We start from the raw sequence: 15,903 nt of genomic DNA, 5'->3' as shown, positions 1-15,903 counted from the left end.
AGTGAGTGAGTGACTGGACATTGTCTAACATTGTTGTATGAGGGAGTGAGTGTGTGGACATTGTCAAACATTGTCTGTTGTTTTAGTGAGTGAGTGGAAATTGACTAACATTGTCTGTTGTATGAGTGAGTGAGTCAGTGGACATTGTCTGACATTAAGTGTAAGTGAGGATGTAGACAGGTACAGGGTGTAGACTGTCAGTGATGTTTGTTACCAGGGTAGATAGGTACAGGGTGAAAAATGACAGTAATGTTTGTTACTGGGGTAGATAGGTACAGGGTGAAGACTGTCAGTGATGTTTGTTACCAGGGTAGATAGGTACAGGGTGAAAAATGACAGTAATGTTTGTTACCAGGGTAGACAGGTACAGGGTGTAGACTGTCAGTGATGTTTGTTACCAGGGTAGACAGGTACAGGGTGAAGACTGACAGTGATGTTTGTTACCAGGGTAGACAGGTACAGGGTGAAGACTGTCAGTGATGTTTGTTACCAGGGTAGACAGGTACAGGGTGAAGACTGTCAGTGTTGTTTTACCGAGACACACCTAGATGACAGTATTAAAAATGAAGACTTGAGCTGGGAAAACTTTTACGAACCGGTACGAAAAGACAGAAATATGTTCGGTGGTGGTGTTATGATATATGTAAATAAGCTGTTATCTTTTAAAAGAAGACACGAATTAGAAAACATGCAAGACGAATCGATATGGATTCAAATATGCTTACCACAAAGCTCAATTTTATTGTGCTCTGTCTACAGACCTGAACATAATTCAGTGAACTTTTGGACTCGCTTAGATGATAGCATTGAAAATGCCCTGGATATTTCGTGCAAGATTACTATTGTTGGTGACATAAATGAAAACATGTTATTGTCCAGGAGCTTAAACGTAAATGAATTACTAAATAGGAAAAATCTACACAATATCATAACCGAGCCTACCAGAATTACGAACCATACCAGTAGTTTATTGGATCCTATTATTATCAGTGAAGATATAAAAGTCATCGACAGTGGTGTAATTGATTTTGATAGTAAAATTAGCGACCATAGGGGAACTTACATTGAAATAGACACTGGTTTGCGAACAAAATTAGCATATAAAAGAGAAATTTCATGTTTTAAAAACGGTGACTTTGATAAACTCAATTCGCTCATTGAAAATACTTGCTGGAATGAATTATTTAATCAAAATTCAAATGTTGATGAAGCATGTAATCTGTTCTACAAATACTTGAATAAATATGTTAAAATATGCATTCCAACCAAAGTAGTAACCATTCGTCCAAAGGACAAACCTTGGTATGATTTCAGTTTAAGACGAGAATCCAGGAAAAGAGATAGATTAAAAAAGAAGGCTAGAAAAAGTAAAAAGGAAAAAGACATTCGGGCCTATAAAAATCAGAGGAACAAAGTAAATAACATGAAATGTCACGCTAAAGAACATTTTTACTCAAACCTCGATGAATTGCTATCAGAATTGCATGCAGAAAACAAACCCTCTTACTGGAAAGTTTTATGTTATGTTGTGAAGAACTCTGGCTCAGCTGACAACATAGCCGCTCTTAAACAGTATGACACGGACGAGCACCCGACAATTTTTACTGATATTGAAAAGGCAGAGAAACTGAATAAATATTTTCAATCTATATGTGATGTCCACGATACAAGAACAACTATGCCCGACTTCACATTTCGTACAGAGACAGAGATGAACAACATAATCATATCTAAAAAGGAAATTGAAGACATAATACAATGTTTGCCTCTTAATAAAGCCTCCGGACCGGATAAAATTTGTCATAAATTATTAAAGGAAACTGTATATTCTATAAGCGAAGCATTGTGTTTACTGTTCAATATGTCACTACAATCAAGTATATTTCCATCAGTGTGGAAACAAGCAAACGTTATGCCATTATTTAAGAAAGGTGATCACACTATCGTTTCTAATTATAGACCGATATCACTCATTAGTTGTTTAGGAAAATTGTTTGAGAGAGTTGTGTTCAAACATTTATATAATTACTTTCATGAGAACAAATTGTTGTATAAGTACCAATCTGGGTTTCAGGCTGGTCACTCAACTGTCCATCAACTAATAGAACTTTACCACCAAATTTGTACAGCGTTAGATAACAAAGAAAACTATTGTATTGTATTCTGTGATGTATCAAAAGCTTTTGATCGTGTATGGCACAGTGGGCTTGTGTATAAATTAGAGAGGTATGGTATAAAAGGCCAATTGTTAAAATGGATTAGCAGTTACATAAGTAATCGTAGCCAAAGCGTATTTGTGAATGGGGAAATATCCAAACCAAGATACATGAAGGCTGGCGTGCCACAGGGATCCGTGCTTGGTCCTTTACTCTTTATTGTTTATGTAAATGACATTCCTGATAAATTAGACTGTATGACAAGACTGTTTGCCGACGATACATCGATTGGCATGTCATCCAATGATAAAAGTGTACTGGAACGTTCCTTAAACTCAAATTTAGCAATCTTAAGTAAATGGGCGAAACTTTGGCTCATAACTTACAATCCCGATAAGACCAAATCGGTTCTATTCTCTCGCAAAGACAACAACGGAGGTCTAAAACTATATTTCAACGGAAAAGAAATCAGCTCTGTAAACAGTCATAAGCACTTGGGTGTTATACTTGAAGCCAGTGGCAAATGGTCTTGTCATATAGATACCATAATTAAAACAACTTCCAAGATGATTTACTCAATGAGAAAACTCAAACATCTACTTCACAGAAATACCATTAACAATATATATAAAATGTTCATAAGACCATACTTTGAATACGCATGTGAGGTTTGGGATGGTTGCACCGAAGGACAAAGTGAGAAATTAGAACAATTACAATTAGAAGCTGCACGCATTGTAACTGGTCTACCTAAATATGCCCCCAGGCATTCATTATATTACGAAACTGGTTGGGAACCCTTAGTTGAGCGTAGAAAGAAACGTAAACTTTGTCTTTTCTTCAAAATTAATCATAACATGGCCCCTTCCTATCTAACAGATATTCTACCCAAAAAACTGTTGCTGCAAAAAACTCATACAGTCTCAGAAACTCTGAAAACATCAGTGTTCCTCTCACAAGACTAAGACATTCGTGTGAATCCTTTTACCCATCGTCTATCCGATTGTGGAACTCTATTCCGTTATCAGATCGAAATTCTACGATTTCTTGTTTTAAAAATTCGCTACAAAAGCACAACCCCACGTCACCTGCGTACTTCGCTTATGGAAAGAGAAAATATAATATCTTACACACAAAACTGAGATACATGTGCAGTCAGTTGAACTATGATTTATATAGAATTGGTATAAAAGATCACCCGAACTGGACATGTTCGAATACATGTGAAAATGCATATCATTATCTCATCGAATGTCCATTGTTTAGTCATCAGCGTGAAATTATGTTAAACAGCCTTAAAAATATTGTTCATAACATACCTATTGATGTACACTTACTGTTACACGGCAATGCAGATCACGTTGTTACAGAAAATGAAGCTATATTTAAGGCAGTACAACATTATATATGTACAACTAAAAGATTCGTGTAAAGAACTGTTCATTCAATAATGTTACTCTCTCTCTCTCTCTCTCTCTCTCTCTCTCTCTCTCTCTCTCTCATCTATAGTGTTTTATGTTTTATGCATATATATTGAATTTGAAATTGTGAATATTTTGTAAATACCAGGGAGAGGGCATTCTAAGTTGGAAGAACTTGTCCCCCAATCCCGTTCACTCCTTGTGAATAAATATGTTTAAATCAGTGATGTTTGTTACCAGGGTAGACAGGTACAGGGTGTAGACTGTCAGTAATGTTTGTTACCAGGGTAGACAGGTACAGGGTGAAGACTGTCAGTGATGTTTGTTACCAGGGTAGACAGGTACAGGGTGTAGACTGTCAGTAATGTTTGTTACCAGGGTAGACAGGTACAGGGTGAAGACTGTCAGTGATGTTTGTTACCAGGGTAGACAGGTACAGGGTGAAGACTGACAGTGATGTTTGTTACCAGGGTAGACGGGTACAGGGTGTAGACTGTCAGTGGTGTTTGTTACCAGGGTAGACAGGTACAGGGTGAAGACTGTCAGTGGTGTTTGTTACCAGGGTAGACAGGTACAGGGTGTAGACTGACAGTGATGTTTAATACCAGGGTAGACAGGTACAGGGTGAAGACTGACAGTGATGTTTGTTACCAGGGTAGACAGGTACAGGGTGAAGACTGTCAGTGATGTTTGTTACAAGGGTAGACAGGTACAGGGTGAAGACTGACAGTGATGTTTGTTACCAGAGTAGACAGATACAGGGTGTAGACTGTCAGTGGTGTTTGTTACAAGGGTAGACAGGTACAGGGTGAAGACTGTCAGTGATGTTTGTTACCAGGGTAGACAGGTACAGGGTGAAGACTGTCAGTGATGTTTGTTACCAGGGTAGACAGGTACATGGTGAAGACTGACAGTGATGTTTGTTACCAGGGTAGACAGGTACAGGGTGAAGACTGACAGTGATGTTTGTTACCAGGGTAGACAGGTACAGGGTGAAGACTGTCAGTGATGTTTGTTACAAGGGTAGACAGGTACAGGGTGAAGACTGACAGTGATGTTTGTTACCAGGGTAGACAGATACAGGGTGTAGACTGTCAGTGGTGTTTGTTACAAGGGTAGACAGGTACAGGGTGAAGACTGTCAGTGATGTTTGTTACCAGGGTAGACAGGTACAGGGTGAAGACTGTCAGTGATGTTTGTTACTAGGGTAGACAGGTACAGGGTGTAGATTGTCAGTGATGTTTGTTACCAGGGTAGACAGGTACAGGGTGAAGACTGTCAGTGATGTTTGTTACCAGGGTAGACAGGTACAGGGTGAAGACTGTCAGTGATGTTTGTTACCAGGGTAGACAGGTACAGGGTGAAGACTGTCAGTGATGTTTGTTACTAGGGTAGACAGGTACAGGGTGTAGATTGTCAGTGGTGTTTGTTACAAGGGTAGACAGGTACAGGGTGTAGACTGTCAGTGATGTTTGTTACCAGGGTAGACAGGTACAGGGTGTAGACTGGGAAGGATTTCTTGTCATATATGGAATGACAGCCAAATGTTTATATTAGTAAAAACTGGTATGCACACTGGTTGAAATTGAATCTTATGGTCAATTCTTAATGGAAGTGACAATGACACTGCTTTTCCAAAGTAATCCATGAATCTATTCTTTAAAGTTGTCTGATGTATGAACCAAACAATTATGTCTGGACATGAGGCAACTTAATTCTGTGACTGTTATGTGCTGATATCCATGGCATGAAACCATTGGGTCCAATAAGAACATACAAAAGGTTTGAGTGTTGAGTGACTGTTTCTTTACTGGTCATTCTACATATCTGATGGTTGGACACAAGCAATGACGTAGTACACATTCAAGGGAGGTAATTCACATACAAGTGACCATGATTACCTTTCCAGGAAATGGTTCAATAAAAGGAATAACTCATTAATATTGATGAGCTCATTGCATAGTTTTGCAACGTTGGCAGAAGTGATTTCTGATGTACATTCTACACATCTGTACATTCCAATCCAATTTGAAATTAGACAAATAATATTGACAAAAATTTTTCTACAATTCTGTCAAGTGTGTTTTGTGGGTCTGCCTTGAACTTTTGTTAAGCAAACAGTAACCCTTCTCAAACCCTTGACAATGCGGTTTGGGTGGGTGTAGACTGTCAGTGTTGTTTGTTGCCAGGGAACACATGGTGTGTAGTGATATTTCACCAATGACGAGGACAGATACAGCGGGTGCAAGATGCCCATTCAACTGAGGCCAAGAAAAAAAAATCCACATCAGAGACAAATCAATGTCCTCTATTTTATGCTGGCTATATTTGCATTGGCCAGTCTTTCAACTTATCTAAATTATGAGTTCTTACACAAAGGACTTGCACGCAAGGATCCTGTCTCATCCAAGTATATGGTAAGTGTTGTGCCAAACTATTTTACTGAGTTGTCATATGACAATGATAAAATAATGTATTATTTGATAACTTTGTGTTTGGATTGCATAACTAGAATTTATTCACAGGTTCCTACTTGATTCGCTACTAAAGGAGAATATTGGATGACAAATTAAGACTATTTTTTTCAGCAAGCATTGGATGGAATAGAAATAAAGATCAAAAGAATAGAAGATGACATCATACGTAATCATGAGACGATAAAGGAAATTAAAGACACAGTGGGGAAGATTGCCAAAGGCGACCGTTCTGGTATTGACCGCCTGAAGGAGGTCCTGCAGCTGGACATCCCTGTGGAGGTGAAGAAGCCGGGGCGGCAGGAGGAGGAGCCCCGGGAGGACCCTGCTCCAGGGCTGGTCAACATGGAGGTGCCGGCCCCGGGCCTCAAGAAGGAAGAGGAGGTGTACGAGGTGCAGACCCGGTCAGTCCAACTTGTGCCTCAGGACATGTGCACCTGGTCAGACAGTCCTGCTGCTGCAGACTACCAGGTCAGTAGATGTAGGGTCTCTCAGGACATGTGCACCTGGTCAGACAGACCTGCTGCTGCAGACTACCAGGTCAGTAGATGTAGGGTCTCTCAGGACATGTGCACCTGGTCAGACAGTCCTGCTGCTGCAGACTACCAGGTCAGTAGATGTAGGATCTCTCAGGACATGTGCACCTGGTCAGACAGTCCTGCTGCTGCAGACTACCAGGTCAGTAGATGTAGGGTCTCTCAGGACATGTGCACCTGGTCAGACAGTCCTGCTGCTGCAGACTACCAGGTCAGTAGATGTAGGGTCTCTCAGGACATGTGCACCTGGTCAGACAGACCTGCTGCTGCAGACTACCAGGTCAGTAGATGTAGGGTCTCTCAGGACATGTGCACCTGGTCAGACAGTCCTGCTGCTGCAGACTACCAGGTCAGTAGATGTAGGGTCTCTCAGGACATGTGCACCTGGTCAGACAGTCCTGCTGCTGCAGACTACCAGGTCAGTAGATGTAGGGTCTCTCAGGACATGTGCACCTGGTCAGACAGTCCTGCTGCTGCAGACTACCAGGTCAGTAGATGTAGGGTCTCTCAGGACATGTGCACCTGGTCAGACAGACCTGCTGCTGCAGACTACCAGGTCAGTAGATGTAGGGTCTCTCAGGACATGTGCACCTGGTCAGACAGTCCTGCTGCTGCAGACTACCAGGTCAGTAGATGTAGGGTCTCTCAGGACATGTGCACCTGGTCAGACAGACCTGCTGCTGCAGACTACCAGGTTAGTAGATGTAGGGTCTCTCAGGACATGTGCACCTGGTCAGACAGTCCTGCTGCTGCAGACTACCAGGTCAGTAGATGTAGGGTCTCTCAGGACATGTGCACCTGGTCAGACAGTCCTGCTGCTGCAGACTACCAGGTCAGTAGATGTAGGGTCTCTCAGGACATGTGCACCTGGTCAGACAGACCTGCTGCTGCAGACTACCAGGTCAGTAGATGTAGGGTCTCTCAGGACATGTGCACCCGGTCAGACAGTCCTGCTGCTGCAGACTACCAGGTCAGTAGATGTAGGGTCTCTCAGGACATGTGCACCTGGTCAGACAGTCCTGCTGCTGCAGACTACCAGGTCAGTAGATGTAGGGTCTCTCAGGACATGTGCACCCCGTCAGACCGACCTGCTCCTGTTAGTAGATGCTACATAGCATGACACAATATAAGATTTAGAGGCCTAAATAGCTTTTATATCCCCACATAATGACATGGACAACATCCATTGAAGACAAACATGGTTGTGACAATAAATGCAGGCGAGGCAAAGTGTTAATTCAGTAAGCACCAATTATTCTTTATTAACAATTAACAATAATGTTACATAAATTTTCAATTTTACCTCATCCTGATTCATACTAATTGCTTATCTCATCTCATTCCAAAATGGTAGTGGAAACTCCTGTGCTGTGTTCCCAAGAACAGAGAAAAACTCTCACCCTAATGCACCCCTCAGCCGCGCAGCGGCACCAGAAGCAAGTGACCAAGCATCACTCTCTCATTTTTGCGCCAACTTCGTTGTTGGCCTAAATGTCTGTGCTATCATAATCCAAGCCATCCTATCAAAGTTATTACTTTTTAATAACATTTGTTGCTTGGACTACCTTTCTTCTTCATACTATAACTTTTATTTTTCTACTTCAGCTTTAAACTTTAATTTGATTTACTAATTTGGGTTAAAAGTTGAGATATCTGCCGCTTGCGTGTCTGTTCATAATGCGTCCTTCAACTATGCACTAGGGAGACTCATTGTAGTTTCTGCATGTCCCTGGGGGAAGAAGACTTTGCAGCCTACTTGAACATGTATGTAGAACAGAGGAAGAAGATGTCTCTACTGCCATCTAAATCTAGCTTACATGTGATAAAGAATATTAACACATCCTTCACCAAGGCTACTAGGACTCGGGTTTGCCAACCCCTCATATCAACTCTAAGATGTTTCCCTTACACTGCATGACACCGCTCTTATGGGCTCCAGAGTAACGATTTACTATTGGACTCAAAGAATGAAACCTACAGAGTCGAGGACAAGAAGCTTGCACAAGGCGACACAACAATTAGATGAGCTTTCTTGGATTGACTTCTCTCACCTTAAGAACCCTCAATCCGACAATGAGCGCATGCTACTGTCAACTATGGTCATCCAACAAAAGATTCAGGAATCCATTTCCGACCAAATCAGCTCTGACTTCAGCTGTTACATCATCAAGGGTTGGTCTCTAACTCTAACTGGTTGAACATCTACACAAAGTCTCTCTTACGCCAACCTTAGGATTCCTCTACTATTTTCAACAGTCAGGTCTGTGGCGTCAATAATGAAATTGTACAGGATTCCAAGGACCAGATGTTAATTGACTCGGTCCAAACCATGAACCATGTTCGAACACTCCATACAAAGGACCAACTTTAAAAGCCATTCTCGGAAATACATAAGGCTAAGGACAAGAAATTCTCCGCCTACAGAGGACAAAAGACGGCATCTTTTCATAAGCCATAAAAGAAATCCCGAGATTAGTCTGGCCATGGTGGCGGCTCCTGAGGAGGCCATCCCTAACAATGAAGAGGTGCTCTTGGGCTGTTGGGTTCTCCGGTACCAACCTTTCAAGTACAGCAGTCAAACATAGTGGAGAAATTGGGACATCTTAGATGACTCATTCATCACATACATTTTAAAGAAAGGCTACAGTCTGTTGGTACCTACAGCACCCCCTCTTACCCTCACCTCTCCACAGGTACAATACACAGAGCTACTGCTCCCTAAATTAACAGAGGAAATAGATTCACTTATCACCAAGGGAGCAGTAGAGGTTATGATGCAGGATGTCCCCGCTCCGGAGTTCTATTCTCAGATGTTTTTGGTACCCAGGAAAAATTCAACCAAAAAATTCAGAGTGATCTACAACATGAAAATATTCAACAAGTATTATTGACACAAGTCTGAAAAATTCAGGATGCAATCTACCTCAATTTTTGACAAGCCGACTACGACAGCAGTTGAACTTCACTCTGAAATTATTAATCCATGGTAAATGGCTCATCAATTATCAGAAATCTGATGTTCAACCAACTCATGGATCTAAAGTTTCTTGGGATCCGATTCCTAACACAACAGAATTGAATTCTAGTCCCATGTAGGTCACTGGAAAAATCCAAAACTGTTTGCCAGCATCTATGCACAAACAGATCTCTGTCAATCAATGGCAAGTTCTGTTTGGCCTTGTCACATCGGCCCAAGCACTCACAACGAGGGGCAGGCTACAACTTCTTCCGACCCAGAGGTTCCTAACCTCTTTCCTGGACCATCAAGATCTCAGACTTCCATGACCACCTCGTCTCTTGAAATACCTTCACTGGTGGACAAGCAAGTCAAGTGTCTGCAGAGGAACCTTTTTGAAGGAGATGGTTTTCACCTTCACCTGTATGTGGATGCGTCCCCACAGGCTGGGGAGCACACCTTGACTCCGAGGCAGCTGCAGGGCTATGGTCAGCTGAAGAGGAGCTCCTCCAAATAAATCAACAGGAGTTTGAGGCAGTGATCTGGGCTATATCCCATTGGGCCCCTTGACTGAAAACCCAGTTTCTGATGATCAGAAGGAACAATTCGACAGTGGCCTTCTACATAAATCTCTACATAAGGGTTGACAAACTCAGTTACCCTATTGAGGTTAACATTTCAACTATTTCGTCTCACAGACAGCATAAATCTAGGCAAGACACATAACGGGACATGCCAGCCAATGCCCTAGAAAAGCCATCTAAACCATCTCCAATAGAATGGATGCTTCAACCAGAAACATTCCAGCTGGCGATAAAGCAAGGAGATTGCCTGTCAGTGGACCTGTTTGAGCCAGATTCAACAATGAAATAGGAACTTTAGTCTCCTCAGTTCCAGACCATCTAACTTTGGCGAGACCATCTCGTCAGAGAGCTGTGCTCCAGACACCAGGGTGTCTTTAAACAAGAATAAAGTAATAATGAAAACGTGGTAATGGGTTCACAGGTTTATTACTATCAACTAATTGTCTCAATAGAGGACAATATGAAGGATCAAAACCCCAATTTACGACAATGATGAATTATGTTAGAACAAATACAAAGTGTATGAGAGTAGCTAAAACAGTCAAGAACGTTGACTGAGACCAATTAACAACTAAGCAGCGGTAGAAATTGACACTAGTACTGTAGTCCTTGCCAAACTGCCCAATAGTTAAGGAATCATAAGGACTTGTAGAAATTTGCCATTATTAAGGGTTTTGCTATATGTTATCATTATAAGGACCAGTGGACCAAGACTAAGAGTTGATCCTGCTAATGCGTGAAAATCAAAGTCACAAAAATATTTTAAATACATGAATAAAATATCAAACATCTATGCAATAACATATATCAAATCAATACCTGATAAAAGTGTGGAAATAAGCTGTTAGAGAGTAAAATTTACTGGTTACCAATTCTCAAACAATGGATGTAAAGACACTGGATCACCACAACCACCTGACTTTGCCAAATGGTGATGGAAGCCGGACAATAAGAGCGAGAAGCGGTGTGGTCACTAGACCGTGACTAGATTGGTTTTACGAGCTGGTGACACCTACAGAAGATCAGACACACAGAGTGACTTCTACTGCTTTTGGTCGCACCTTATTGTCTGGCGAGAACCTGTCTTCCAGACCTCATCACCCTAGTGTGGAATCCGGTTCTAAAACTTCCAAATTGGTCAAACCTACTTCATCCTCAATCAAGACAGATTTATCCAAACCCCAACTTCTTCGAGCTTAACATATGGAGCATATCACAAACATCCTCACCAGATGAGGATACTCAGCCAGGGCTGCTGCAGCTTCCTAGCTCTTCGTAGATCCAGCCAAGGAGTGAAAACGATTGTGTCAAGATTATGACCTTTTCTTAACACAAGAATCGTTCTAAGTAAGCTGGAATATTTTTCTATGCGTGCTTACAAAATCCATAAAATCTCTTGATTTTCTCCTACCCTCACAAGTACGGAGGTGGTGCCCCACTACAGATGAATGTCCAAGAGGATGAAGAAGAAGTTCCCATGGGGCTAATTGAACAGATCACAATCTGACTCATGCAGACGGTGAGATTCAAGCAATTAGATTGAGTCAGGATCAGAAAAAAATATGTGTTTTTTAGGGTAAAAATATCATCTATACTTATCCTGAATCATATGCTATAGCACCCAGCCAGCCATCCCCACTTCCAGTATCTGTGTTTCAACTGTGAGGGTAAGTGAAATGAGAGAGTGACAGGTTTACCAGTGTGTCTGCACGTCTTAGGGTTGTGTTCGGGTGAGATTTTTTTTTTTTCTGTTCTTGGGAACACATCACAGAAGTCCCCACTACCTTTTCGGAATGAGATGAGATAAGCAATTAGTATGAGTCAGGAGTTATCTGCTTTTTAGAGGTCACTGATTAGGATTGTTACAACACCTTAATTGTTGTCTTGAGTTACATGAAACTTCAAGTCATGGCTGCTGGCTGAACACCACTACCCCACCTCACAGTTGTGTGCTTGTCAGTAGTCCTCACTGCTGCCTGAACACCACTACCCCACCTCACAGTTGTGTGCTTGTCAGTAGTCCTCACTGCTGCCTGAACACCACTACCCCACCTCACAGTTGTGTGCTTGTCAGTAGTCCTCACTGCTGGTCTGAACACCACTACCCCACCTCACAGTTGTGTGCTTGTCAGTAGTCCTCACTGCTGGCCTGAACACCACTACCCCACCTCACAGTTGTGTGCTTGTCAGTAGTCCTCACTGCTGCCTGAACACCACTACCCCACCTCACAGTTGTGTGCTTGTCAGTAGTCCTCACTGCTGCCTGAACACCACTACCCAACCTCACAGTTGTGTGCTTGTCAGTAGTCCTCACTGCTGCCTGAACACCACTACCCCACCTCACAGTTGTGTGCTTGTCAGTAGTCCTCACTGCTGCCTGAACACCACTACCCCACCTCACAGTTGTGTGCTTGTCAGTAGTCCTCACTGCTGCCTGAACACCACTACCCCACCTCACAGTTGTGTGCTTGTCAGTAGTCCTCACTGCTGCCTGAACACCACTACCCCACCTCATAGTTGTGTGCTTGTCAGTAGTCCTCACTGCTGGTCTGAACACCACTACCCCACCTCACAGTTGTGTGCTTGTCAGTAGTCCTCACTGCTGCCTGAACACCACTACCCCACCTCACAGTTGTGTGCTTGTCAGTAGTCCTCACTGCTGCCTGAACACCACTACCCCACCTCACAGTTGTGTGCTTGTCAGTAGTCCTCACTGCTGGTCTGAACACCACTACCCCACCTCACAGTTGTGTGCTTGTCAGTGGTCCTCACTGCTGCCTGAACACCACTACCCGACCTCATAGTTGTGTGCTTGTCAGTAGTCCTCACTGCTGCCTGAACACCACTACCCCACCTCACAGTTGTGCGCTTGTCAGTAGTCCTCACTGCTGCCTGAACACCACTACCCCACCTCACAGTTGTGTGCTTGTCAGTAGTCCTCACTGCTGCCTGAACACCACTACCCCACCTCATAGTTGTGTGCTTGTCAGTAGTCCTCACTGCTGGTCTGAACACCACTACCCCACCTCACAGTTGTGTGCTTGTCAGTAGTCCTCTCTGCTGCCTGAACACCACTACCCCACCTCACAGTTGTGTGCTTGTCAGTAGTCCTCACTGCTGCCTGAACACCACTACCCCACCTCACAGTTGTGTGCTTGTCAGTAGTCCTCACTGCTGGTCTGAACACCACTACCCCACCTCACAGTTGTGTGCTTGTCAGTGGTCCTCACTGCTGCCTGAACACCACTACCCGACCTCATAGTTGTGTGCTTGTCAGTAGTCCTCACTGCTGGTCTGAACACCACTACCCCACCTCACAGTTGTGTGCTTGTCAGTAGTCCTCACTGCTGCCTGAACACCACTACCCCACCTCACAGTTGTGTGCTTGTCAGTAGTCCTCACAGCTGCCTGAACACCACTACCCCACCTCACAGTTGTGTGCTTGTCAGTAGTCCTCACTGCTGCCTGAACGCCACTACCCCACCTCACAGTTGTGTGCTTGTCAGTAGTCCTCACAGCTGCCTGAACACCACTACCCCACCTCACAGTTGTGTGCTTGTCAGTAGTCCTCACTGCTGCCTGAACACCACTACCCCACCTCACAGTTGTGTGCTTGTCAGTAGTCCTCACAGCTGCCTGAACACCATTACCCCACCTCACAGTTGTGTGCTTGTCAGTAGTCATAGCTAGAAATCAAGAAATTATTTGAGATTTAAGTTACAAGCAGTGAACAAAATGCCTTGTGGTTTGCAGATGCATGACATCTTTGAGCTCCTGCCATTTGATAATCCTGATGGCGGAGTGTGGAAGCAGGGCTGGGACATCAGCTATGATGCCAATCAGTGGTCACCTACCAACCAGCTGCAGGTGTTCGTCGTCCCCCACTCACACTGTGACCCAGGTACATTCCCCTAAAGTCACTGTAAACTCTCCATATACTACTTAACTTCTACTCTCTGTGGACTATAACTCTGGTCTCTACACCAGGCTGCATATACACCAACACACTCCACTTCCCTCTCTGTACACTACACATACCCAAAACACCAACACACTCCACTTCCCTCTCTATACACTACACATACCCCAAACACCAACACACTCCACTTCCCTCTCTATACACTACACATACCCAAAACACCAACACACTCTAGTTCCCTCTCTGTACACTACACATACCCCATACACCAACACGCTCCAGTTCCCTCTCTCTACACTACACATACCCAAAACACCAACACACTCCAGTTCCCTCTCTCTACACTACACATACCCCGTACACCTACACACTCCACTTCCCTCTCTCTACACTACACATACCCAAAACACCAACACACTCCACTTCCCTCTCTATACACTACACATACCCCATACACCAACACACTCCACTTCCCTCTCTGTACACTACACATACCCCAAACACCAACACACTCCACTTCCCTCTCTATACACTACACATACCCCATACACCAACACACTCCAGTTCCCTCTCTCTACACAACACATACCCCGTACACCAACACACTCCACTTCCCTCTCTATACACTACTCATACCCCATACACCAACACACTCTAGTTCCCTCTCTCTACACTACACATACCCCAAACACCAACATACTCCAGTTCCATCTCTGTACACTACACATACCCAAAACACCAACACACTCTAGTTCCCTCTCTCTACACAACACATACCCCATACACCAACACACTCCAGTTCCCTCTCTATACACTACACATACCCCATACACCAACACGCTCCAGTTCCCTCTCTCTACACTACACATACCCCATACACCAACGCGCTCCAGTTCCCTCTCTCTACACTACACATACCCCGTACACCAACACACTCCAGTTCCCTCTCTCAACACTACACATACCCCGTACACCAACACACTCCACTTCCCTCTCTATACACTACACATACCCCATACACCAACACACTCCAGTTCCCTCTCTGTACACTACACATACCCAAAACACCAACACACTCCACTTCCCTCTCTCTACACTACACATACCTCGTACACCAACACACTCCAGTTCCCTCTCTATACACTACACATACCCTATACACCAACACACTCCACTTCCCTCTCTATACACTACACATACCCAAAACACCAACACACTCTAGTTCCCCTCTCTATACACTACACATACCCCATACACCAACACACTCCACTTCCCTCTCTATACACTACACATACCCAAAACACCAACACACTCTAGTTCCCTCTCTATACACTACACATACCCCATACACCAACACACTCTAGTTCCCTCTCTTTACACTACACATACCCAAAACACCAACACACTCCACTTCCCTCTCTATACACTACACATACCCCATACACCAACACACTCCACTTCCCTCTCTGTACACTACTCATACCCAATACACCAACACACTCCAGTTCCCTCTCTGTACACTACTCATACCCAATACACCAACACACTCCAGTTCCCTCTCTATACACTACACATACCCCATACACCAACACACTCCACTTCCCTCTCTGTACTCTACTCATACGCAATACACCAACACACCCAACTTCCCTCTCTATACACTACACATACCCCATACACCAACACACTCCACTTCCCTCTCTATACACTACACATACCCCATACACCAACACACTCTAGTTCCCTCTCTATACACTACTCATACCCCATACACCAACACACTCCACTTCCCTCTCTGTACACTACACATACCCCATACACCAACACACTCCAGTTCCCTCTCTATACACTACACAT

General features: G+C 43.6%; 1 protein-coding gene across 5 annotated transcripts in view; it reads left to right on the top strand.

The window, feature by feature from the left end:
- The window catches only part of LOC124122870 (alpha-mannosidase 2x-like), a 116,353-nt gene that overhangs the window by 9,959 nt on the left and 90,491 nt on the right, over positions 1–15,903 (top strand). For 2 of the 5 annotated variants that reach the window (XM_048395098.1, XM_048395097.1), the window contains exons 2-4: positions 5,767–5,994; positions 6,166–6,522; positions 13,881–14,028. In XM_048395098.1, the coding sequence (XP_048251055.1) occupies positions 5,827–5,994; positions 6,166–6,522; positions 13,881–14,028 (673 nt within the window). In that variant the 5' untranslated portion in view covers positions 5,767–5,826. Of the gene's footprint in view, positions 1–5,766; positions 5,995–6,165; positions 6,523–7,362; positions 7,489–7,589; positions 7,627–13,880; positions 14,029–15,903 lie in introns of those variants that run through there. The other 3 variants (XM_048395099.1, XM_048395100.1, XM_048395101.1) reach the window with 3 other exon arrangements.

This window comes from Haliotis rufescens, unplaced genomic scaffold (genome assembly GCF_023055435.1).
Source record: "Haliotis rufescens isolate VD_foot unplaced genomic scaffold, xgHalRufe1.0.p SCAF_14, whole genome shotgun sequence".
Classification (NCBI taxonomy): Eukaryota; Metazoa; Mollusca; class Gastropoda; order Lepetellida; family Haliotidae; genus Haliotis; species Haliotis rufescens.
Note: the sequence above shows the minus strand (reverse complement) of the source record. Positions and strands in the feature narration are given on the sequence as shown.